The following is a 23,759-nucleotide window of genomic DNA, read 5'->3' as shown; positions in this document are numbered from 1 at the left end:
ATGAGCAGCATTTCGCAGGTAATAAATTGGCTTATATAGGAAGCGGTTTTATGCAATACAGCATTAACCCTTATCCAATTAAGTACCTTAAGCATGTAATATAGATCAATATGGCCCGTTACAGCATGTAATTTAAATGAATGTTTTTTTTTAATTTTTTATTTAAAGGTTTACTAGCGATTTAACATAAACTATTAAACTACATATATTTATATAGCACAAAATATTATATTATGACTTAAGTATACTTTCTATTAGGCTATTATACTGAGCGCGATCGTTTTGCTGCTACCCGTTGCGGAGTTCCATCCTCTATCTATTTCAGAAACTGTTCATCAGATCTTCACCAAACTTACATGGTACCAACCTGAGAGTACAATCTTTGTAAAGAAAAAATAACTGTGAAAATTGGTTCACGGAGTTATGGAGTAAAATCGATAAAAAGTTTGATCGCGTATCCTGAAGAACCCCTAATTTTTTTCGGGATAAAAACTACTCTATATATTAACCAGGAGTATCAGCTACCACTGTACCAAATTTCATTTAAGTCTGGTCAGTAGTTATCGCGTGATACGCGTACAGACGGACAGATAGACATTCCAAAAAAAAATATTTTGGTATCTATATCGATTTTATGTTTTCTCCGATTAAAATTTTCAAAATATATGAAATGTACAGAAATTGTCCAGTTACAGTTTTATTATAAGTAGTACAGATCGATAGATTTGATATTTCAAGATGCTTGATGGCTCTTAGAAACACGATTGGATAAAATTTCCAGAAAAAGTCGGAAAACTACTTACTCCCATTATGAAGTTTTAATCGGAAACTGTGATAGTACAGTACAACATTAATTCAGAACACGTCCGATGAATCACAGTATTTTTTAACCCCCGACCCAAAAAGAGGGGTGTTATAAGTTTGACGTGTGTATCTGTGTATCTGTGTGTCTGTGTATCTGTGTATCTGTGTATCTGTGTTTCTGTGTATCTGTGTATCTGTGTATCTGTCTGTGGCATCGTAGCGCCTAAACGAATGAACCGATTTTAATTTAGTTTTTTTTGTTTGAAAGGTGGCTTGATCGAGAGTGTTCTTAGCTATAATCTAAAAAAATTGGTTCAGCCGTTTAAGAGTTATCAGCTCTTTTCTAGTTTTCTTGTAGAAAAGAAGGTTAAATAACCGTTAGGTTCATAATATTATGTCAATAGACAAATGTCAAGCTGTCAAGATGGACGTTGCCTAAATACATAATTATTTATTTGAAAATGATGTTTTGGAAAACTCAAATACTTTGGATCGTCGGGGGTGTTATAAATTTTTAATTTACACTTGTTAGCCTTCTTTTGGTTTCCTCTTCCTAATTTCCTCTTTTTCTGCCATACCTACTTGTTACAGTCAATATACTCTCCAGTCAAAACTACTTTTGACTGAAAGAAACAGACAAAAATAGTTATAAAAACGACGTCGGTTAAAGTACGCGACAAGTCGAGATGGCAATCGGGGCGTCCCGCCGCCGCATACAGTGTTTTCTGATACGTTCAAATCATCATTTATAGATACATAAAAATAATAATTATATTTATTATTATTTATTGATTAGGTCGAATGTTGCTGGACCAGAACGAAATCGTGGTACCCTGACTCCACCCAGTATTGTCCTACCTCTAGAGAGTTTTTGTAAAACGCAAAGCTCGCGAAGGAGGACCCGAATGAAGCGAGCCTCGATGTCGAGTGTGAAGCTGAATGAAGGGGTAACGAAACGAGTCTTGTAGCCCAATTAAATACTCTAGGAGTTGGACAAAAAAGATTGCGTGGAGCCGGGAGAATCAGATTTCAACCCATTTTAAGTGATTCTTAAGTAGACCAATGTTTCAGTCAAAACGACGTATATGACCAATGACGTTTATTTTTATTGTGACATAGGCTTGCGCTTGACGACAATCAAACCTTATAAAAGCAATGATGAGGTCTAGTGAGTGAGCTTCTCTAAAAGATGCCTATCCACTCTTGCCTTGAAGGTAACTATTTAAGTTATGCTTGGCAGGAAACATGGACGCCGGCAGGGATTCCACACCTTAGCGATGACTACGTTTCTCGCTCTCTATGGTAGAACGGTGAAGTCATTCGTCTAAATTAGTTTTGACTCATTTTTTGACTGCCTTTTTTTAGTAGTTTTGACCATATTAAAGTTTTGACTGTAACATACTCATTCATAGGTACGTGTAGACCTTACCGCAGGACGACAAGGATTTTCCTATTCACTACTAGCGAACTACTAAAATAGCAAACGTAATGTTTCCTTATTAATATGAGCGTAGACATAAATATAGTAATCTGTCGGGTCAGTCCACCGCCCTACCTATCATGATGCAAATTTGAAAAAGTTTTCGCCTTGTTGTGACGTCTTAGCTAAAAATATACCTATGTAGGTATTTTGATTCAATATATTTTTAACTAGCTGATGCCGGCAGCTTCGCCCGCGTGGATTTAGGTTTTTAAAAATCCCGTGGGAGCTTTTGATTTTCCAGGACAAAAGTAGCCTATCCGTAATAGCCCGTCCCCGGGATGCAACATGTTTCCGTACATGGTACGGTATGTTAAAACATTTAAACTGACGATCCTTAAAAATCCCGACGCATCACCAGGATTTAGGAATGCAATTCCTTACAGCATCAGGGTTCAGGAGTTGGGTCGTCGAGGTCAATGACAAAGTTTTTAGTGGTACATATAAAGGTTCCTTTAATATCAATTTATAACAGACAGACAAAAATTTTAAAAACGTTGACCATTTGAGCTTAATATGAGGTAGTTATTTCGAAATTACAGACAAACACTTCGATTTTATTAATTAGTAAGTATAGATTTGAATCCAGATTTTGTGTGTTCCACCGTAGCGCCTAAACTACTGGGCCGATTTTGATGAATGAGGTGTCAAATGATTCGTTGTAAAGGTCCGGGTTACATAGGATGATGACTTAACGGATATTATATCAAAAAAGTGGGGGTCTCAATATTCCTCTTTTTGGGTTTCCAGTAAGATAGTATTTATAAGCATGACTACCTTCTTCATGAACTTGACCTTATACCTTCTGTGTTCGTGTATTCTCTGACACGCGCCTAACCAGTTATTCGGTCGGGAGTCAATTCGAGAATGAACAGGCCGTCTTCTAGGCTAAGCGCTTCATCTTAGGCTGCATCATCACTTGCCAGAAGGTCTGGATGCAGCCAAGCGAAAGTCAATAAAATTAAATAACGTAAAACAATTCCATTATGTTTGGTTTCAGAAACACAGAAACCCTCCTGCACTTGTTGAAAGGGAGCCTAGGAACTGGCATCCTGGCGATGCCTCACGCTTTCGCCAAGTCAGGCTACGTGGTCGGCACAGTGGGCACTTTGGTGATAGGTGAGTTCTTGCATTCTATTGTCATTCTTGTATGTCTTTTTGTTTATGGATTTTTTGAAACTTTATTTTTTTAGGGTTCCATACCTCAAAAGGAAAAACGGAACCCTTATAGGATCACTTTGTTGTTGTCTGTCTGTACATCCGTCCGTCCGTCGTGTCTGTCAAGAAAACCTATAGGGTACTTCCCGTTGACCTAGAATCATGAAATTTGACAGATAGGTAGGTCTTATAACAAAAGTAAAGGAATAAATCCGAAAACCGTGAATATGTGTTTACATCGTTAAAAAAAATTAAAATGTGTTTTAATTTTCAAAGTAAGATAACTATACCAAGTGGGGTATCATGTGAAAGGGCTTTACCTGTACATTCTAAAACAGATTTTTACTTCACCAGTAGATAGCTAAATTATTCCAGGGTGACATAGGCTATACATATTTAATTTTCAATCAAATTAGAGATCCCTACAAAAATTGTAATAAGCTGCTCGTGCGAAGCCGGGGCGGGTCGCTGGTCCCATATAAAATAGAATAGAAACTACTGTACATGAACACACCACTTAGTTTTTGGAAACCAGTTCTTTTCCTGCAGAACCAGATGGCCATGCGAACGGGTGTTACTTGCATTTTTTTCTTTCGCGTTGAACAGCCATGTTGATTTTACGTGCATGAATGAGTTCTTTTGTCGCAGGTGTTTTGTGCACATACTGCATCCATGTGCTGCTGGACTCGTGCTACGTGCTGTGCAAGCGGCGGAAGGTGCCTTCCCTGACGTACACCGGTGCAGCAGAGGCCGCGCTCTCCGAGGGACCTGATTGGTGCAAGGCATGCGCACCTTATGCTGCGTAAGTTATACAAGTTTGACCTTGACTGCGCTCTTACATGATGATTATTGATGATGCAATCTAATATGGAACCGGCGTAACAGACCGTCGTCGTAGTCATTAGTGTGGGGTCTACCAAAACAGCGCTTGTGGCTTTACGGTGGTCGTCTTCCCAGCACCTTCCATTGCCATGTTAAACTTCATGTTAAACCCATATCATACCTACTCTTGATCGATTTCTACTCGCCACGGCCAGCCAAAGCCTCCCACCAGACCAGACGAGAGAAAATTATTTTCGAGTATAGGTATGTGTGAGTGTGTATGTGCGTGTTTGTGTATTTGTGTGTATGTTTGTTACTCTATCACACAAAAACTACTGGACGGTTTTGGCTGTTTGGAATGGAGATAGATTATACCTTGGATTAACATAATAAACTACTTTTTATTCCGTAAAAATCCATGGTTTGCGCGGGACTTTTCAAACACATTTCCACGCGGACGAAGTTAATAGTCCGCGACAGTTTGAGGTGGCAATTGGGGTATGAGGCAGGGGCGCGCCCCGCACACTCGCATGTCACCCGCACTCACCCGCAGCGGGTTAGGGCGGGGGTTGGCAGGTGTGCGCGGTTGCCATCTTAACCTGTCGCGCACTATAGGTAGTCATCATCTATTGTTACAGACACGTCGTAAACGCATTTCTACTCATCTACCAGATCGGCACGTGCTGCGTGTACGTGGTGTTCGTATCTGAGAACATACAGTACGTTCTGACCAAGCACTTTGAATTAGAGGTCACAGTCATAGAGGTTATGACCTACATCCTGATCCCTCTGGTCATGATAAACTGGGTGCGAGACTTGAAGTATTTGGCGCCTTTCTCGGCGATCGCGAATGCGGTGACGATTGTCGGCTTCGGGATCATCATGTACTACATCTTCCGGGAAGCCCCTTCGTTGGAAGGAAAGCACCCAGCGGGAAAGATCAGAGACTTTCCTCTATTTTTCGGAACGGTGTTGTTCGCTTTGGAAGCTATTGGTGTGGTAAGTAACTTTAACAACTTGGAACTTTGAATTGCCCTTCCGGTTTCCGTTTTCCTCACCAGTTACAATATTGGGACCTTCAAAAGAAGTGAATAGGCAGCTTCTAAGCAGGCGCGCTCTAACTTAGGCTGCATCATCACCTACTTTTCATTTGGTACGAAAGCTCACAGCAGTTAAGCGCATACTGTATTGAATTGAACTTTTCTTAATACAACACTTTTTCTCACTGAGTGGTTTTAGACAGCAAAGGCGCCCTTGTTGAGCTAGTGAAGCGAAAAATAAATTAAAGTAGGTACCATATATTTCGATGACCGGTGTCACAGTCCACGACAAGAAAACGTCGAACGAAAAGTAGAGCCAGTAACAAAACTACCCCAACTACATACTCACTTCTCCTTGCTTGACAACTCGTGTTTACCCATAACTGTCTTGTTTTAACCCAAAGTAAAGTCTGAGCAAATTCGAAATACGCTCTTTAGGTCTGCCGTGTCAGACTCTCTAGTGTTATTGTTATTATTATTGTCTTAGTTTGACAGTAGTAGACTTTGCTCAGACCTAAGACACCGTTAAAACGAGACAGCGTTATACCGCTGGCATAAATCTATCTCGTTTGACTTTAAACTTAAGTCTAAGCAAAGTCAAAGTGCACTCTGTAGATTTTGACCTAAAGAACCTTGGCCCTCCGGACTAGCAGGCCGACGTCTTAACCACTAGACTATGACCGCTGAACATAATATTATACTTACTTAAATATTTATTTTTATTTATCACAGATTCTGCCCCTGGAAAATGAGATGAAGACCCCCAAATCGTTCGTAGGAACGTTCGGAGTTCTGAACCGTGCAATGGTATCCATCATCATCTTGTACGTGGGCATGGGTCTCTTCGGATATCTTCAATATGGGGAGGCGGCAGCTGGCAGTATCACGCTGAACTTGCCTTCACAGACTGAAATGTAAGTTTATTTTATTTTTAGGGTTCCGTACCTCAAAAGGAAAAATGGAACCCTTATACGACCCCTTTGTTGTATGTCTGTCCGTCTGTCGTGTCTGTCAAGAAAACCTATAGGGTAGGACCGTTAACCTAGAATCATAAAATTTTCAGGCAGGCAGGTAAGTAGATCTTATAGTACAAGTAAAGGAATTAATCCGAGAACCGTTAATTTGTGGTTACATCACAGAAAAAAAATTAAAATGTGAAATTGGCATCTTTTTATCTCGGGATAAAATAGTTTACGCAGGATTAAAAAAAAAACTAAATCCATTTAGTTATTTATTTATTTTTATTATTAAATCCACGCGGGCATCATCAGTTATATGTAAATACTAGCTGATGCCCGCAGCTTCGCCCGCGTGGATTGGTCAGATCCCCTGCAGCATCAGGATTGAAGAGTTGGACTCTAAATTTTTTATGAAACAATGTCGCAAAGTTCCTCTATCGATTAAAAAAGAAATGACGCAAATCGGTTCAGAAATCTCGGAGATTTCGGTGTACATAGGTAGAAAAACACAACTCCCTTTTTGAAAGTCGGTTAAAAAATAGCCTATGTTACTGCCTGGTCAATTCTCTACTTGTCTGTGAAAATCCCGTCAAAATCGGTTCAGCCATTCCCAAGATTAGCCTTTTCAAACAAACAGACAGACAAAAATTTTATAAACGTGTGATTCAGTTATAGTATCGTTCAAATAACCATATGACCTTAATATGCGGTAGTTATTTCGAAATTACAGACAGACACTCCAATTTTATTTATTAGTATAGAATAGATATATGAAATGGGAATATAAATATATAAAATGGGATTTTTCAGTTTGGCGAGCGTGGTTCAATGTCTGTTAGCGTTCGCGATCTTCATAACCCACGCTCTGGCCTGCTACGTCGCCATCGACATCCTGTGGAACGAGTACGTGGGTGTTCGCCTGCTCAACAGCAACCACAGGTTCCTGTGGGAATATATGCTAAGGACCGTCATCGTACTCGTCACGTGTAAGTTACATTCCTACCTTTACAGGTTTACTTTGTAGGATTTACCTACATCACGGTCCAACGGGCGATTTTTTGTGAATAAAAAAAAAAAAAAAATTGGTGTGTGATTTGATTTTGGAATTATGATCTCCTTGGTGCTGTAGTGAGCGCTGTGGTCTTCTGTCTAGGTTCCGGATTCGGTTCCTGGTGGACGCCATACTTTGTAAATTGTCTCTGGTCTGGTTCCAACGAAGAAGAAGATAGGTTTAACAAAAACTGCTATACCTCATCCAAGTTCCTCACAATGTTTTCCTTCACTGTTACAGCAATCACTCAATATTTAATTGCTTAAAACGCACATGACTCCGTAAAGTACGACGTAGTCCCCGAATAGACGGCCAAAATCTTAACCACTAAGCTTTTAATTTTTACTCGTCTTATCCAAATCCTTGTTTACAGTTGGACTGGCAGCAGCAGTACCCGAGCTTGACCTCTTTATCTCACTGTTTGGCGCCCTCTGCTTATCTGCCTTAGGCCTGGCTTTCCCTGCCTTCATCCAAAGCTGCACCTACTGGTACTACGTCTCAGACTCGGAAAGAATCCGTATGATCATCAAGAACGCTATAGTCGTAGTTTTTGGAGTCCTTGGCTTAGTTGTAGGAACCTGGACGTCTCTTGAAGGCATTATCGTCAAATTCTCAGCACACTCCGTAGTATTAAATTCTACTGACGCAGGCCAGATCCTCGCCAACACTACGTCCAGTATAATGCCTTGAAAATAGTTTCAATAATTTTAAAGAATAGGGTCATCTACTGCCTCGAACACTATGGGAAAAGTGAAATGGTGAAATGCTCGTAATCTTAAATTTATCGAAAGATAGAATGGAGCAAGAGCAGCGAGTGCGAAATTTTCTCAGTTTTAAACTGATCGCAAAACTAGTAGTCCAATCTGATGTAGCAAGACCATAGACTAAGGATTAAATAAATAAGCACAGCTGATATCTATTTTTGTACAACGCGCAATCATTCGCCTCATATTCAGATTAGACTAGTATTTTGCACGCACTAAACAGATTTTTTCAAGCATTTCGAGAACCCACAAGACAAGGGGACCTGTAAGGACGGCCCTGATCTTGTTATTGTATCAGTGCCATTTTCTGAAAATCTTCCGTGGCATAACTAAGTAAGTACAATTATAGATCAGACGATTTTGTCGAGATGATCTACACTTATAGTTATATAGACTTCATAGATATTTTAGTAGTTTTTATTTTAGTCTAAGACTTCTCCGTTCATGGTTGAATGATAATATTAATAATTTGTGTAAATTACCTATTAAGTGATGAAATAAATAAAATAGTAGATTGTTCAACATGGGGGCAATGTAATGTCGTATATTATGTCTCGGGCGCCGCGCCGGATAAATGCCAAGCGTAACGAGGATTTTACTCTAAAATTATAAGGCATTACCCCCAAGTTCAATGCTCTACTTTTCACACCTCGCGAGACAGTAAAATTAAAATCTTCGTATACTTAAATAGGTACCTACATATCTGTCTTTAAAAGTTTCTGGGAGCCAATCGTTATTACACTTTGAACATTAATAGTTTCCGGAGGTAAATTACTGCTGCCATCATCGTCACCACTCGACATTTTAATTTCAAGTTAAATAAATAATTAATTTCAATAACAGATAATTTTCGCTTTTTTTCATTTTTGATATGCATCTAAAAATTATTTGGAAAGTTGAGAGGTAAAGAATTATAACAATATTTACATAATTTAAGTATTTATTGTGAATATTGTGATTATAAATTTTACATAATATATTAACCGGCATAGCAAAGTAATATGTTACTTAAAGTTTTTTTTAATCATCATACTGCACACTGGCGTTGATTAAGTACAAAGTATTAAAAACATAACTATAAATTAAATAAAATGACGAGAAATACTATATAGATACGTAGGTACTACATTCAATATATTATACAAAATGTACCTAATTTAGAAATTATTTATAAAATGTTATTATTTTTTGATGATATAATATATAATATTATTACGTACGACTTATAGTATTTCACACTGTGATTTTAGACATTGTAACACAATGCTTCCACCTTGTGAGCGAGCTGCCACGATGATTATTTTTAGGGTTCCGTATTATACCCAAAGGCTAAAAACGGAGCCCTATTAATGTCACTCTGATGTCTGTCTATCTGTCTGTCCGTCTGTCTGTACGCATGTCACAGGTTTCTTGTAGACGAAATGAGTAACAAACCTGAAGTTTGCGCACACACTTGTGTAATATCTCTCGCACAGTCGGCGGCTTTCTATAGAGCTTGGCCACCGTGATGGCCGAAATTCGATCGGTAGGACATTATTATGTGACAGATGTAACCCATCAGTTACATAAAACATGGTTTTAAACCAAAAAAATCGGTCAAGTGCGAGTCGAGCTCACATACGAAGGGTTCCGTACCATAGTAAGTAACATTTTTAAATTTTCTAAAAAAAAATATTGTCTGTTGTTAAAGCGACGACAGAAGTACAGATTCTGTGAAACCTTCAACTCTCTATCTATTACGGTTCACGAGTAGCTACCGAACGGGCGTCCTCCCGCGTTTTGGTCATATAACCGAGAGGTTGGCGGGTTGCGGGATGTGGAGGGGTGTCCATGATTCACGAGATACAGCCCGCTGACAGACGGACGGACAGCGGAGGCTTAGTAATAGGGTCCTCTTACATTTGGGTACGGAACCCTAGCAGGTATTTTACATTTCGCTTTGCAGTTCTGCTCACGGTGGAAATGTAATGCTTTACCTCGCAGCAAGCAAATCTAAAAGTAGCTACCTAGTTATATACGAAATCTTTGAAAACGGTTTATAGTTAATAAGTTATACTTAGTATTAAGCCACGACCACATATGCGCGTCATGAACGCGGGATGCGGGATCCCCGGCGGAATCTTACGTGACTGTTGTAGTCACGTAGAATGTGAATGGCGCCATTACTGTAGACCGCCGCGCGGCTGACGTTCCCGCTTCGTATTAGCCTTGGTCGCGCAGGTTTGGATGAACTATTAAACTGACAGTGACAATGTCATATTAGGGCATTCGTGAGGGAGAAAACCAGCGCCAAGTTGAAATACGCCATGTAATACGAAAAAAATTGAATAGTTTTACTTTAAACTAGGCTTCGCACGGGGAGCCTGTCTACTCCATAGACAAAATATGGGTATGAATGAATGGTCCTGTTAGAATCTATCTACTTAGGTATAAATAACTGCCCCCCACTGTTTTTATGCAAATTGAGCAGTGGTGAATTTGATAAATTTATTTATTTGTACGTACAGAAGTCCGTTAAATATTAGTCCGTCCGACTAAGGATCCGTTTTTACTCGTCGTGAATATTTTAATTCATTATAAATATCGACACAGCGTGAGTTAGCAACGGAGCGTAGGCAGGGCGCTTTAAAATATGACTTTCCCACCACGGGGCGAAAAATATTCCTACTATGCGAATTAAAACTTAAAACTTATGGTGTTTCTTCCCAAACGAATGAACGCTTAATGTTATGGCATTTTAATAGGTTAAGTAAATAAGTACACTCAGAAGTTAAGTTGTTTGTTAATGTTCAAAGCCGAAATGCCATCACAGTGCGATTGGCCTAGAAAGTGTCCAAAGTCCAAAGCCAAAATGCCTGGTGAACTTCTCCTCTCTTCGCAGATTGCCAGTCTTCATTTTCTTTTTAAAATACTTATCAACTATGCGAAATCGTGTGTTAACAATAAACATGGAATAAAAAACGCATAAACTGCCTAGTTTCAGCTGAATTGGAAAATTCTGACTTCGATCTCGTTGTCGCGTTTAAACTTTAAATAAAACAATCAAGTATTTATTTTCCATGTTTACTATTAATACAAAATTAAACATAATTAATATTTTTAAAACTGCAGGAAACCCACAAGGCTGTTTGGCTAGGCCATAGATTACTTTACTCTATGGGCGAGGCCTAATCGTGAATTTGTGACGGTATTTCAGCTTTTAAGCTATATTTTGACGAGTTTAGTATAATTTTATCTTTTTGTTTGAGCTCTATGCACTAGATGTTTAGTATAACCTCGCCAAATTGGTTACCGTAAATATGTATTATTTACACCCAAATGGTTAATCACCTGAAGTATCAATATTTTATAATTTAGGTAACCTAGTATATTATTTCGGGTAGATACCTTGAATAAGTACATACATTATGTATATTAAACTAATAGTTAACCAAATCACAGATGATTCCTATATATATGTAGGTATACCTACATGAAAAAACATACTTACATATATATATAAAATATTTTACTAAGAAATGTTGTTATGTAATTTCCAAATATTTATTTTCTTGGTGCTTATTTGGATGTACACAGTTATAAAGGTTTTTGGATATAGGTAACTATAATATTAACTGGCAATATAGTCCAGTAATTCTGTAATATAAGATGGAAAGTTTTCAGAATGTTGTGCAAATTGGTGGTTTTATAGATTTCGATGTGCTCTTTTCGAATTTTTATTTTGCCACCTCGTACCTTTGCCGCTCGCGCCGCCATTTTGGAAAAATGGCGCCCAAAAACAGTTTTTTCACGATAACTTCTTTCCCACTCATTTTACGATAAAAATGGCTATGTAACAATTAAACTAGAGACAATATCCTACAATTTGTGTAGTCACCTTTTTTTTGTAGACTCAATAGTTTCAGCGTACGAGCGCCACAAAGCCCACTCCAACACTCGTTTTGGCTAAATAACTCATTTCCACACCACCATGTGGTAGAGAGAGTGGCGTGATTTTTTTTATGGTATCTCCAGGAGACAGTAGTCACCTTCAATTTAAGCCATCAGTTTGTCCAGAGAATTCTGACATTCTTCAGAATTCTGCTCGAGATAAGAGTAAATATACTGCATCGCAGTTTCGATCTCACGTGCATATGAGCCTTTTTTTTTTGGGTTTTAAACTCAAAAGATGCCCATGGGACCTTATTACTAAGCCTCCGCTGTCATCCGTTTGCTTGTCCGTCCGTCCGTCTGTCTGTCAGCGCGCTGTATCTCATGAACCGTAATAGGTAGAAAGTTGAAATTTTCACAGAATGTGTATTTTTATTGCTGTTATAATAACAAATAATAAAAATTTCAAAATGGCCGTCATGAAAAAGAGCATTATTTCTAGTATTATGGTACGGAACCCTTCCTATGTGAGTTGGACTGGATTTTTCGGCGTCTCGAGCATGTTTATAATGTGGTCGCAGTCAATACACAATATCGCAATTCGTGCATGAAAAATTTTACCACGCACTACAAACTAAAAAAATAAAAAAATGGGTCAAGTGCAAGCCCAACTCGCACACGAAGGGTTCCGTACCATTAAACAAGAAATAACATTACTTTTTTGTTTTTTTTTTCATGTCAGCCATTTTGAAATTTTTATTATTTGTTGTTATAACGGCAATAGAAATACACATTTTGTGAAAATTTCAACTCTCTATCTATTACGGTTCACGAGATACAGCCCGCTGACAGACAAACGGACGGACAGACGGATGACAGCGGAGACTTAGTAATAAGGTCCCGTTGGCATCCTTTGGGTTCGAAACCCAAAAAAAAGGTTCATATTCACATGAGATCGAAACTGCGATGCAGTATATTTACTCTTATCTCGAGCAGAATTCTGAAGAGTGTTAGTATTCTCTGAACGAAGTTATAGCTTAAATTGAAGGTGACTTCCGTCTCCTGGAGATACCATAAAAAAAATCACGCCACTCACTCTACCACATGGTGGTGTGGAAATGAACTATTTAGCCAAAACGAGTGTTGGAGTGGGCTTTGTGGCGCTCGTACGCTGAAACTATTGAATCTACAAAAAAAGGTGACTTCACAAATTGTAGGAAATTGTCTCTAGTTTAATTGTTACATAGCCATTTTTATCGTAAAATGAGTGGGAAAGAAGTTATCGTGAAAAAACTGTTTTTGGGCGCCATTTTTCCAAGATGGCGGCGCGAGCGGCAAAGGTACGAGGTGGCAAAATAAAAATTCGGAAAGAGCACATCGAAATCTATAAAACCACCAATTTGCATAACATTCTGAAAACTTTCCAAATAAGCCCCTTTTTAAGGACCAAATTACTGGGCTAATATTGCTGAGAATTATTATTTAATTTTTTTCTGAATGAGCCCTTTCCAACTTATGGGTGTGTTAATAATAATGTGTACAACCAATTTAACACTGTTGTCTACAGCTATTATTATTATTATTTTTTTTTTTGTTTGTTTATTGTAATGCTTTTGTTTATAATATAATCGTAATTCAACCGATGTATGACACAATATGCTTTCAAATTTTAAAATCTTGTAAAACCTATGTGTAGCAACTGTCTATAATGTCCAACAACTGGCTTGGTATTGTACTGTTGCATATACCGACTGCGATTTACACTGCATTCTTTTCAGCCCGCACATTAGCGCATAAAAGCGCCATTTTGATTTTTCTAAGAATTTTCTATACCCAGTGACACTCGCGCCATCAAGATAAATCTAAATCATCATCAAAATCGGTTGAGCCGTTGAGCAGTTACCCAGTTAGTGAGATATAGGAACGAACATACATAGTACATACCAGCTATAGATCAAACAGATAATCCTCCTTTTAGGCTCCGCCGCAGTCGGATTTAAAGCGACTAACTTGCTGCTTAAGACCAAATTACGTAAATATATTGTTTAAAGTTATCTCATACTTATTTACCTTACAAAAACTTTATAAAAAAGCTACCTAGTTTACCGATTATTATTTTACTATTGGACCGAAATGGACATTTTGCAAGTACGCTGGAAGAGTACGCCATGCAAAATAACTGTTACGAGTATATTTTGTAACGTTTGAAAGCGCTACACCGAGCGTACCAGGAATTAAAATTGATGCTTTGTGCCAAATGGTCTTCACGTTGACACTATGTTGACAGATGTCTCATCACTAACATTTTAATTCCGAGTACGCTCACAGCTGCTCTCCATGCCAAAAATCAAGTTGATTCAAAAACAGGTTGGCAATCGCAAGTCCAGCGTGCTTGCTATTATAGTAGAGGTCAGTGAGCACAGTAGACTAATATATATTTTACATTATATAATTAATATGTGATTGTATGTAGTAGATGATAAAGAATATATGAAATGTTTCAGTTAATAATAATTATGTTTACTGCAGTGTGTGACGTGTTTAACTCGTCGGTGATATTGTGCTCAGAGTTATGTTTTGGGTCGATTCCCGGTTAAATAAATCATAATCTAAATGCAAACATGTTTAATTTCCTTTCTCCTGTCCTCCGGTTTAAGCTGTGCATTGATAGACCAGTCAGTTAGCTGTTCCCTTTATATGAATATAAGGATTTTTAATAGGATTTAATAGGAAAGGAATTTATTTAAAAATCAAAATGCTATATTTATAAATATATTCAATATAATACCAATTTTTAACCGACTTCGAAAAAAGCATTATACCCGCCATTGAAAAAACTTAAATAACAAACTTTATAGTTAAAATAATAAAATAACAAAAACATAAATTGGTATTTATTTAAAGGGGCATGGGACGGGCCTGCCCGCGAAATTCAAATTTAATTTGGTTTTTCGCTATTTGTAAACTTAATACGACAACGTAGGCTTATGACATTTTAATTGTGCCAATGGCAGTATCATCCTCACAGGTTTATATAAAAATCTTTACTTGAAAGGGTCCAGTTAAAGAACTTAGCTCTAGTATCGACTAATTTGGGAGTTTATAGTCTATACTAGAGCTAACTTCTTAAGCAGCGGCACGTAAATAGCTCTGCGCTTCACATTAATGGTAACAGTTTCTCTAGCATTCTTCTCAGTATCGTCAGGGCCGCGTTTCACAGCTTTGTGTTGGACTATTTCCTCCGAATACTCGTGGTCAAATAAGTCAGCGAACATATAACCAAACATACCCCATACATCGCCGCAAAGGAATTTCTTCGTGTTGTCACGGCAAACGTTGAAGTTGTTCCTGCTTCAAACCTGTAGCGCAAACTACGTCAAACGTTGCGAAATAGCTATCCGGCAGCTCTTCCACTGCCTTCGTCTTCGCTGTAACCTCGACCATAGGGTTCGAAGCCCTCGCGCGTTGCAACGAGGTCTCGGCTCTGTTCTCACCTATCTTGTCCGGCGGAGCTAACAACTGCGCGTACAAATCACTCTCCTTTAACTTTTACTCTCTAGTAAACACACACTCTTCACTCCAGATAGAATAATGTTCTTAGCGATTTCGGCACCCAAACCGGACAAGCCGATGATCAAAACTTTAGAAGAGCGTATTCTCTTCTGTGATTCCAAGCCCCAAAGACGAATTTGACGATCGTATTGTTCCGCCTCCGCTTCCGAGAGCTCAACTTCATTATTCTCGACCATTTTTATCGATTTTTGTAATGAATAATAAACTAAAATCAATTAAATTTGCCATTGATTTGACGCCGCCGCAACTAACAAAGTTTGACAAATGATTGACAGTGATGAGTGACAACTGACAAGTGACATTTCACCCACGCCAAAGCATAAAGCTTTTCTTTTTTTTTTAAATCTGGCTTTACTCTGATTAGCCAATGTCAAGTTTGTGATATTTTCAGGTTATTGAATTTATACAAGTATGGACTCCGTCTGCGCCGGCGCCCGCCGACATACGTGCGGCGCCCCTTTAGAGCGCTTCCCAGTCAGTTCTACCACCAAAAAACACCAACTAACACAAAAACCAGCCACTCTTAACAAAAAAAAAAAACACTCCAAACAAGCACAGCACGCGCGCCAGCAAACGCCATCACAGACGAAGTCCCACGCCAAAGTTTAAAGTTTATACCACAGAATATTAAAATAATTCGGATACATTGATAACTAAAATTCGTTAGAGAACGTAAAGAAAATATCATTCGTTCAACTTGGAAATAAAATATTATAATTTACAGAATAACATATTTAATTTTTTCTGTACTATAGAGAAGGAATATTACTGACTTAGAAACAATGTTTATCTTAAAATTTACATTTAATTATTAGCTTGAATGATTTACCTGCAGATCAGCCAAATTGAAATAAACTGCTAAACTTTGAATTAAATCTCCAGCGAGACGAATATCTGGTGTATTAAATTTGACTTGCCCATCAGCACTGAATTCTATTTCAAGGCGAGACATATCTCTAAGACATAAAAAGCCTATATTTAAATCTTTGGTGTCCTCATTATCTAATTCAACTTCTTCATCAAGTAAAAAATTTTGATTAATCCAAATGCAGATTCTTTGTACTCTTTCAGTAATACGAAATATTACATAACTTTCAACCGAGGCTTTCATAATGGATATAGATACTATTGTATACATAGAAAACCTAGGCAATTGCTTGGTGATTTCAAATATATGAAATTGTTCGCTATCTGCGTAACCCATTAATGCCTGAAAAATATATAAAATGTTTCTCAATATTCAATTTTAAATCCTAATAGGTAGGTACTGTCGGATAAGAGCAAAAATATTTTTTTATAATATAATTTACCTTAATGTAAACGTCAACTGGAACATCCCGAGGTGGTTTCAGTGGTATATACAGAATAGATTTAAGCTGTGTTTGCTGTGGATGTCTCGCCAGTGTTTCGCCAGTTTCGAAAATCCCTTCTGCCAGTACCAGACCAGTGCGTACTATGGTGTCGTTATTTATTGAAACTACCAGTTGAAGACAATTCTAACGAATTACATTTTGATAAAGTAAGATGACTCGTAGTTTTATAAAATATGTCTTAGTTAAATATTTGTTATTTACAATTACAACATTTAGTACTATAAAATTCATACATAGCAAAGCAAAAATTAAACCTTATCATGATCAACCCATTGCTGGCCCACTACTGCGCATCGGTCTCTTCTCAGAGTGAGAAGAATTTAGGCCATGGTCTGCCACAGCCGATTAATAATAATTATTATTAAACTTTACTTATATTATTAAACCTTAATGAAATATAAATTTACTTTTTATCAATCTTACTTCTTCTGTATCAGCAGCTACAGCAACTTGTAGTCGCGTATTCGTAGGCATCGCAGTTGGAGGATTTTCAATATCTTGATTAGCCATACTTGAGGAATTGGCTTCATAGTGTTGTAACTCGACCAACAATGCTTGTTTTTAACCCCCGACCCAAAAAGAGGGGTGTTATAAGTCTGACGTGTGTATCTGTGTATCGGTGTATCTGTGTATCTGTGTATCTGTCTGTGGCATCGTAGCTCCTGAACTAATGAACCGATTTTAATTTAGTTTATTTTGTTTGAAAGGTGGCTTGATCGAGAGTGTTCTTAGCTATAATCGAAGAAAATCGGTTCAGCCGTTTGAAAGTTATCAGCTCTTTTCTAGTTATTACTGTAACCTTCACTTGTGGGGGTGTTATAAATTTTTAATTTACACTTGTTTGTTCAATAACTCCGTAATGGCTAACCGATCTTCTTCTGAGGGAAATCTTTTAGAAGTCGTGCTTACACTGACATTTTCTTGGATTAGAGGATATCCTAGTACTGTGTTAATAAATATCTATAATCAATTTAATTTCTATGTAGGTACTTATGATAAATGATTCATAAGTTGAGATTATAGTTGTTGAAAATGTTGACTCCTTTGAATATAAAAACTTAACTAACTATATTGTTAGCTAACTAGTAACTAAATTCATATTTAATAATTATAAAAAGATGCTGATTAGATTTTGTATTGATAATACTTTACCTTCTCCTTTGTCAGACACGCAAAAAAGGTCTGGTGCACCAACAAACCGATAGTCCGCAAGCAACATAGCAGCTGCGTTAGAACGCATCTACACACGTCTAATTACTCGTCCAGTACCATCTCGCCAGTCAATCCTACCGTTAGTCCAACAACAAGCTAAATTTTCACTCGACCATTGCAGAGAAATCGCATTTTGTTCAGACTACAAGAAATGTCATAAATAACTATTATGATTTATCAAAAATAGAAGTGCCTCAGTATAATGTAAGTTATAGTAACAAAATAGTAATATTTTTCTTACTTTTACTCTCCATAATCGAATACCTTCTTCATAGATTCCTATCGTGCCGTTTGCTAGTCCATAAGCAAATCTTACTTCGCTTATTTGTGATAAACAGATAACAGGGCCAGTTTCAGCAAGCTCCATGATAAATTGATTATTTTTTAATATTTTAATGTAAGAATCTTCGCATCCAATGAGGAGCTGAAGTAGAAAAAATATGGTTTTTTGATAAACGTTGTTTATCAAAAAACCATATTGCAATGTTGCATTTTTTTACTTCATTTATTATTTCATACCTCGTTTTCGCCATCTTTATCGAAATCAAAAGTGATCATTGAGCACACTTTACCGCTAACTACGTTCCAAAACTGCTCTACTCCTTGCCAATTTAGAGCCATTACTGAACTGTTTCCCCCAACAATAAGTAGCTTCTCGTCATGTTTATCGAAATGACCAACAACTATAACATTGACACCATCTGGGGCTTCCTTGAAAAACAGGTCTGAGTTGTCGTGAACATCATACGCTGAAAACACATATAGACTGTTCTAAGTATATAGTTAGTTAGCAAATATGATTAATTAGGTAATTATTTTTATTGGTTATAAGCAATGAAATACCTAATATTTGGGTTGGAGAACCAATTAATAGCATGTCTCTTGCACAGTCTGATTAGCTTCAGCTGCCAGAGTTATCACTGCCTGACTGAGATTTAGTTTAGATACTTCCCCATGAGCTTGAGATCGCTGAGCGCGCCCGCTTATCATGGCGCCGTGAGGATGATGAATAATAATCTATAAACGTTAAATCATTTATGAATTAAATAGGAAATAATGAACAAAGTGTTTTAAATTATAAATTATTATATTAATTTTAATACTTTGTCATATCCAGCAGCGGCAGTAAGACACGAATGAGTTCCATCATACTTCGCGATCGTAACTATACCCGATGTAACTTTATGGTTTAATTCTAATTTGAACACAGGCTGCACGCTGGACGCTTGCATTGTATATAATTTTTAGTTTGTTTTTGTTTCTTAAAGACTAAAATAACTGTAAATTCATTTGTTTTCATTATTACTGCCATGGCAACGGTAGCTCTGATTTTTTTAAAATTATGTTTGCTATTATTTTTACAATGTTCAATCAGAATATATAGTTATCAGGATTTTTATCTAGTTTATTTCATCATTTCATTATTTTTTTTAATTCGAAACACCAAAATCCATTCGTTCATTCAATCAATCATTTCGTAATTATTGATGGTAGTGATGGTACGACTATTCGAAATACAGCCTTCGCTGCTTTCATAGTGTTTATATACTCTTTGGCTGCTTTGTCGGTTAGCTGCGTGTATTTTAAAACTAAGTAAAAGTGTTGAAATTTTTACAATGACGACTTTTACTATTAAAACATACACCGAGAATGTAGAGAGGATGTATAAGCTTTTTGATGGAGAAAAGCTTTCACAACTTGTATCTCTCCGGGATGCACATGTTCCCGACTGGAGCTATCTCTCTGACTACAGCCCTCCTGATATCGCCGATGTAGTTCAAGACAGTTGTGGAAAAAAACCCATTTATAAACTGATTGTAGGTCACTTGCTGTGTGTGAAGGTAAGTAGCTATTAATGCTTACAGATTCATAGATATAATTTGAACAATATCTCAAAAAACCGGCCAAGTGCGAGTCAGACCCCTGCACCGAGGGTTCCATACTCAGGTATTTTTTCTGACAATATGCACGATAAATCAAAATATGCATAAAAATAAATAAAAATATGTTTTAGAATGTACTGGTAAAGCCCTTTCATATGGATACCCCGCTTGGTATAGTTATCTTACTTTGAAAATTGAAACAGATTTTAATTTTTTTAGGGTTCTGTACCTCAAAACGGAACCCTTATAGGATCACTTTGTTGTCTGTCTGTCTGTCACTTTGCGAAAAAGTGAAATTAGCACCAGTTCTATTTTATTAACTACAAGCTCATAAAGTACACTGTTGCTTCATTGTAGGCCCTCTACGACAAGGAGTATTTGGAAGCATATGGGCAGCAGAACCAGTGTATTAAGGCAACTCTGATGCTGCTGAACCTAACGGAGCAGAACTGGTGTTTGCCACTCCTGCATACAGTATGCCTGGAATTAAGGCTTCTTGCAGAGAAAACTGAAGCGTCCTTAAGTAAGGTTTATTTTGTGATCGACAACGTACAACAATCAATTATACTGACCAACTCTTTAAGTTGCCTGCAAGCACTTAAAGTAATCCCTTCCGTAGTAAACGGAAGAAGAAACCCTATACTCCTGTCATCAAAAAATCTCTTTGTCACATTGACTTGGATCCCAAATCACTCAGGTATAAAAGGTAATAAGTACGCAGACTCTCATGCAAAGAGCACTACTGAAACAGGTTCTCTAACTTATTTTAAGAATCACCCCCAGGATCTGCGTGCTTTTGTGAAAACTGACCTTATTAATTCTTGGAAAACACTAATGAATCAAAATCGGTCAAAGAAAAATACTATGCTTCTGTGCAATTTGAAATTCCCTGACGACCCTGGGTTAGTTGGATTGCTTCAACTATCTCCCGACTACGTATTGGACATGTTTGCACTCCAGTCCATTTAGCCAAATTAAGAATTAAAGATCATGTCATGTGATCATTGTGTGAATGCGGTTTGGATGAAGGGCCACCCTCCCATATCCTGTTCTCCTGTCCCAGACTTGTATATAAACTTTATCATGTCCTCCCTCCTAAGATCCCTCGCCCCCTAAGTGTTGAATGTCTCTTAATGTTTGTGTTTAGTCCCTATGTAAAAGTTTTGTGTAAATATATTAAATCTAACAAAATAAAATTGTAAATTTGTTATTAAGTTTATAATATTCTGTATATATTATATAGGTAAGTACAACAAACAAACTGGACCTGTGAGGATGATACTGCCATTGTCGCAATTAATAAATTTTCGCAATTTGTAAACTAGTACGACAATCTAGGCTTATGGTATTCCATAAGCCTAGATTGTCGTACTAGTTTACAAATTGCGAAAAACCAAATTAAATTTGAATTTCGCGGGCAGGCCCGTCTCATGCCCCTTAAACGGATGGGCCAAGAAAAGTTAGCAAGCAGACAGACACTTTCTTATTATAAAATTTTATGTTAGTTAAGCTATTAATTAGTATGGATTATTTAATACTAGATGATGCCCGCGAAATCGTCCGGGTGGATTAGGGTTTTTTAAAAATACCGTGGGAACTCTTTGATTTTCCAGTATAAAAAGTTGCCTCTGTCAATTTCCAAGATTCAAGCTACCTGTGAACTTGTGAAAATTTCATATAAATTGGTTGAACAGGTCAGGATTCTTAAAAAATCCTGTGGGAACCTTTTGCTTTTTTACTTGATAAAAAGGTAGCCTATGTCTGTCCCTGGGATATAAACCAACTCTGTACCAAATTTCATCAAAATCGGTTAAACTGTAGGGCCGCAGACAGACACTTTTGCATTTATAATATTATGTATGGATTATAAACCTCTCAGTGATGGTAAATGGATGATAAGACATGTGATGTGAGGCACAATTTAAGAAATAAATGTTTTTCTTTCTTTATTTCAATGAGAGATGAGATGTAGAGAATGACAAGCCTATAATAAACAATTTTTTTTCCAGAACAAAGCCATGGCTATGTCCTAGAAATGTGTTCTGAAGTTATACTTTCATGCTTCAAAATTTGTGCTGCTGATCCTAAATCCGATGAACAAACAAAGAAACTGGCAATGTTATACCTTGCTATACAACTTTTTAAAGTCTACTTTCGACTAAATAAAATTCATTTGCACGAACCACTTGCAAAAGCTATCCACGATACTGGGTACGAACTCTGGGAAAAATTCCCACTGAAACAAAAAATAACATACAAATATTTTCTGGGGCGTATAGCAATGTTCAGCTTGAAGAACCGCCTTGCTGATGAATTATTGTCTTACGTATTCGACGCGTGCCATGGGAAAACTCAGAAAAAACTGGTTCTGACATATTTGATACCAGTAAAAATGATGCTGGGATACATGCCAAATGTCCATCTGTTGGAAAAATATGACCTGCTACAGTATTTGGGCTTGATGGTTGTAATTAAAGATGGGGATTTAAAAGGCTTTAATGAAGTCATGGAAGAGCATGAATCTTTTTTCATCAGTGCTGGCATTTACTTCATCGTTGAGCAGTTAAAAGTTATAGCATTCAGGAATCTATTCCGGAAAGTATACCTTGCACGAAATGATTCTGAAATTGCTTTTATCGACTTGCTAGCGGCACTTCGAATGAAGGGGCACGATTATGTAAATTCTGATGAAGTTATCTCTATTTTAGCAAATTTAATATCTGAGAGGAAACTTAGGGGATGGATGTCATACAAACTAAAGAAGTTATTTGTATGCGAACTTGATCCATTTCCGCAACTCATTACTATTTAATGTGATAATTTTTAGTTGTATGCAAAGAAGATTTATTTCTGGCACTTATTACTCCACTAAGTTGTAATAAATCGATTTTGGTAACTTTATATTTAAATAAAGATCTTGTAAAAACAAATGAATTATTATTAATGAAATCAGTCTGTGAGGGCCAGACCTTCGTTATTTTATAAAATTTGAAAGTTTCTCTGAGAATTGTCCTCAATACAAGGAAGAATGATCAGCGACTTAAGTTTGGATCATGGTGGCTTTGGCAGATAAAAGATAACTGGTGCAAGGTATCCAAGACATTAAAGATTAGGAAAGTCTGGCACTGCATGACGTATGCCATGCAGTGCCAGACTTTTATTTAGAAAGTATTTTCTAATACTATTCCAAAGAATATATTAAAAATTAGACTTTATTCTTTGATATAAGATTTTATACGTCTTTGTTACCTGCTACCTGCCAAAGCCACCATGATCCAAAGACAAGTTTTTATAAATAACGAAGGTCTGGCCCACATGGTCTCTTAGTCCATTACTAGGCATAGTTTATTTAGCACATAATATTTATTGCGTTTCAACTTTCAATTCAAATTCAAAATATTTTTATTCAATTTTTGAATATTTTTTTTGTTTGACTTTTACAAGTTCTTTTGAATCGTCAAAACTCATTCCGAAAAAATACATTCAAAATTTAAAAAAAAATCCATGATTCCAATTATAGGTTTTTTTTTCCTCTGGCCCAATTATAGGTAGGTAGGTAGCTAAACATATCCCGGCTTTCGTCTGTGTTGATGTTTGCTGGCGCGCGTGCTTTGCCTTTTTGGAGTGTTTTTTTTTTTTCAAACTGACTGGAAAGCGCTCTATGGAGGTACCGTGCGTGTGTCGGCGAGCACTGGCACAGACGGAGTCTGTTTCCCTAACTTGTTACAAATAACTACAAACTTGACATTGGCTAATCTTTGTAAAGCCAG

General features: G+C 37.1%; 3 protein-coding genes and 1 pseudogene across 3 annotated transcripts in view; 2 read left to right on the top strand and 2 right to left on the bottom strand.

The window, feature by feature from the left end:
* Positions 1-11,586, top strand: part of LOC123880489 (proton-coupled amino acid transporter-like protein CG1139) — a 71,586-nt gene extending 60,000 nt beyond the window's left edge. Inside the window, exons 4-9 of the mRNA XM_045928630.1 lie at positions 3,285-3,403; positions 4,091-4,244; positions 4,903-5,263; positions 6,037-6,218; positions 7,074-7,249; positions 7,688-11,586. Coding sequence (XP_045784586.1) covers positions 3,285-3,403; positions 4,091-4,244; positions 4,903-5,263; positions 6,037-6,218; positions 7,074-7,249; positions 7,688-8,004 — 1,309 coding nt within the window. The 3' untranslated portion in view covers positions 8,005-11,586. The remainder of the gene's footprint in view (positions 1-3,284; positions 3,404-4,090; positions 4,245-4,902; positions 5,264-6,036; positions 6,219-7,073; positions 7,250-7,687) is intronic.
* Positions 11,587-14,810: 3,224 nt separating this feature from the next.
* Positions 14,811-15,781, bottom strand: LOC123880495 (annotated as a pseudogene).
* A 551-nt stretch (positions 15,782-16,332) lies between these two features.
* LOC123880457 (Bardet-Biedl syndrome 2 protein-like) lies at positions 16,333-19,424 on the bottom strand. Its single transcript, XM_045928584.1, is given in 10 exon segments — positions 16,333-16,731; positions 16,832-17,017; positions 17,318-17,457; positions 17,737-17,838; positions 18,047-18,248; positions 18,348-18,530; positions 18,626-18,855; positions 18,950-19,003; positions 19,006-19,123; positions 19,210-19,424. Coding segments are annotated over 10 exon segments (1,743 nt in total). The 5' UTR covers positions 19,339-19,424.
* A 194-nt stretch (positions 19,425-19,618) lies between these two features.
* LOC123880494 (PCI domain-containing protein 2 homolog) lies at positions 19,619-22,932 on the top strand. Its single transcript, XM_045928640.1, has 3 exons — positions 19,619-19,947; positions 20,347-20,512; positions 21,999-22,932. Exons 1-3 carry the CDS (start codon positions 19,723-19,725, stop codon positions 22,799-22,801), a joined length of 1,194 nt encoding a protein of 397 aa, XP_045784596.1. The 5' UTR covers positions 19,619-19,722; the 3' UTR covers positions 22,802-22,932.
* The last annotated feature ends 827 nt before the right edge of the window (positions 22,933-23,759 follow it).

The sequence above is a fragment of the Maniola jurtina genome, chromosome Z (genome assembly GCF_905333055.1).
Source record: "Maniola jurtina chromosome Z, ilManJurt1.1, whole genome shotgun sequence".
Classification (NCBI taxonomy): domain Eukaryota; kingdom Metazoa; phylum Arthropoda; class Insecta; order Lepidoptera; family Nymphalidae; genus Maniola; species Maniola jurtina.
This window is presented reverse-complemented; position numbering and strand designations above follow the sequence as displayed.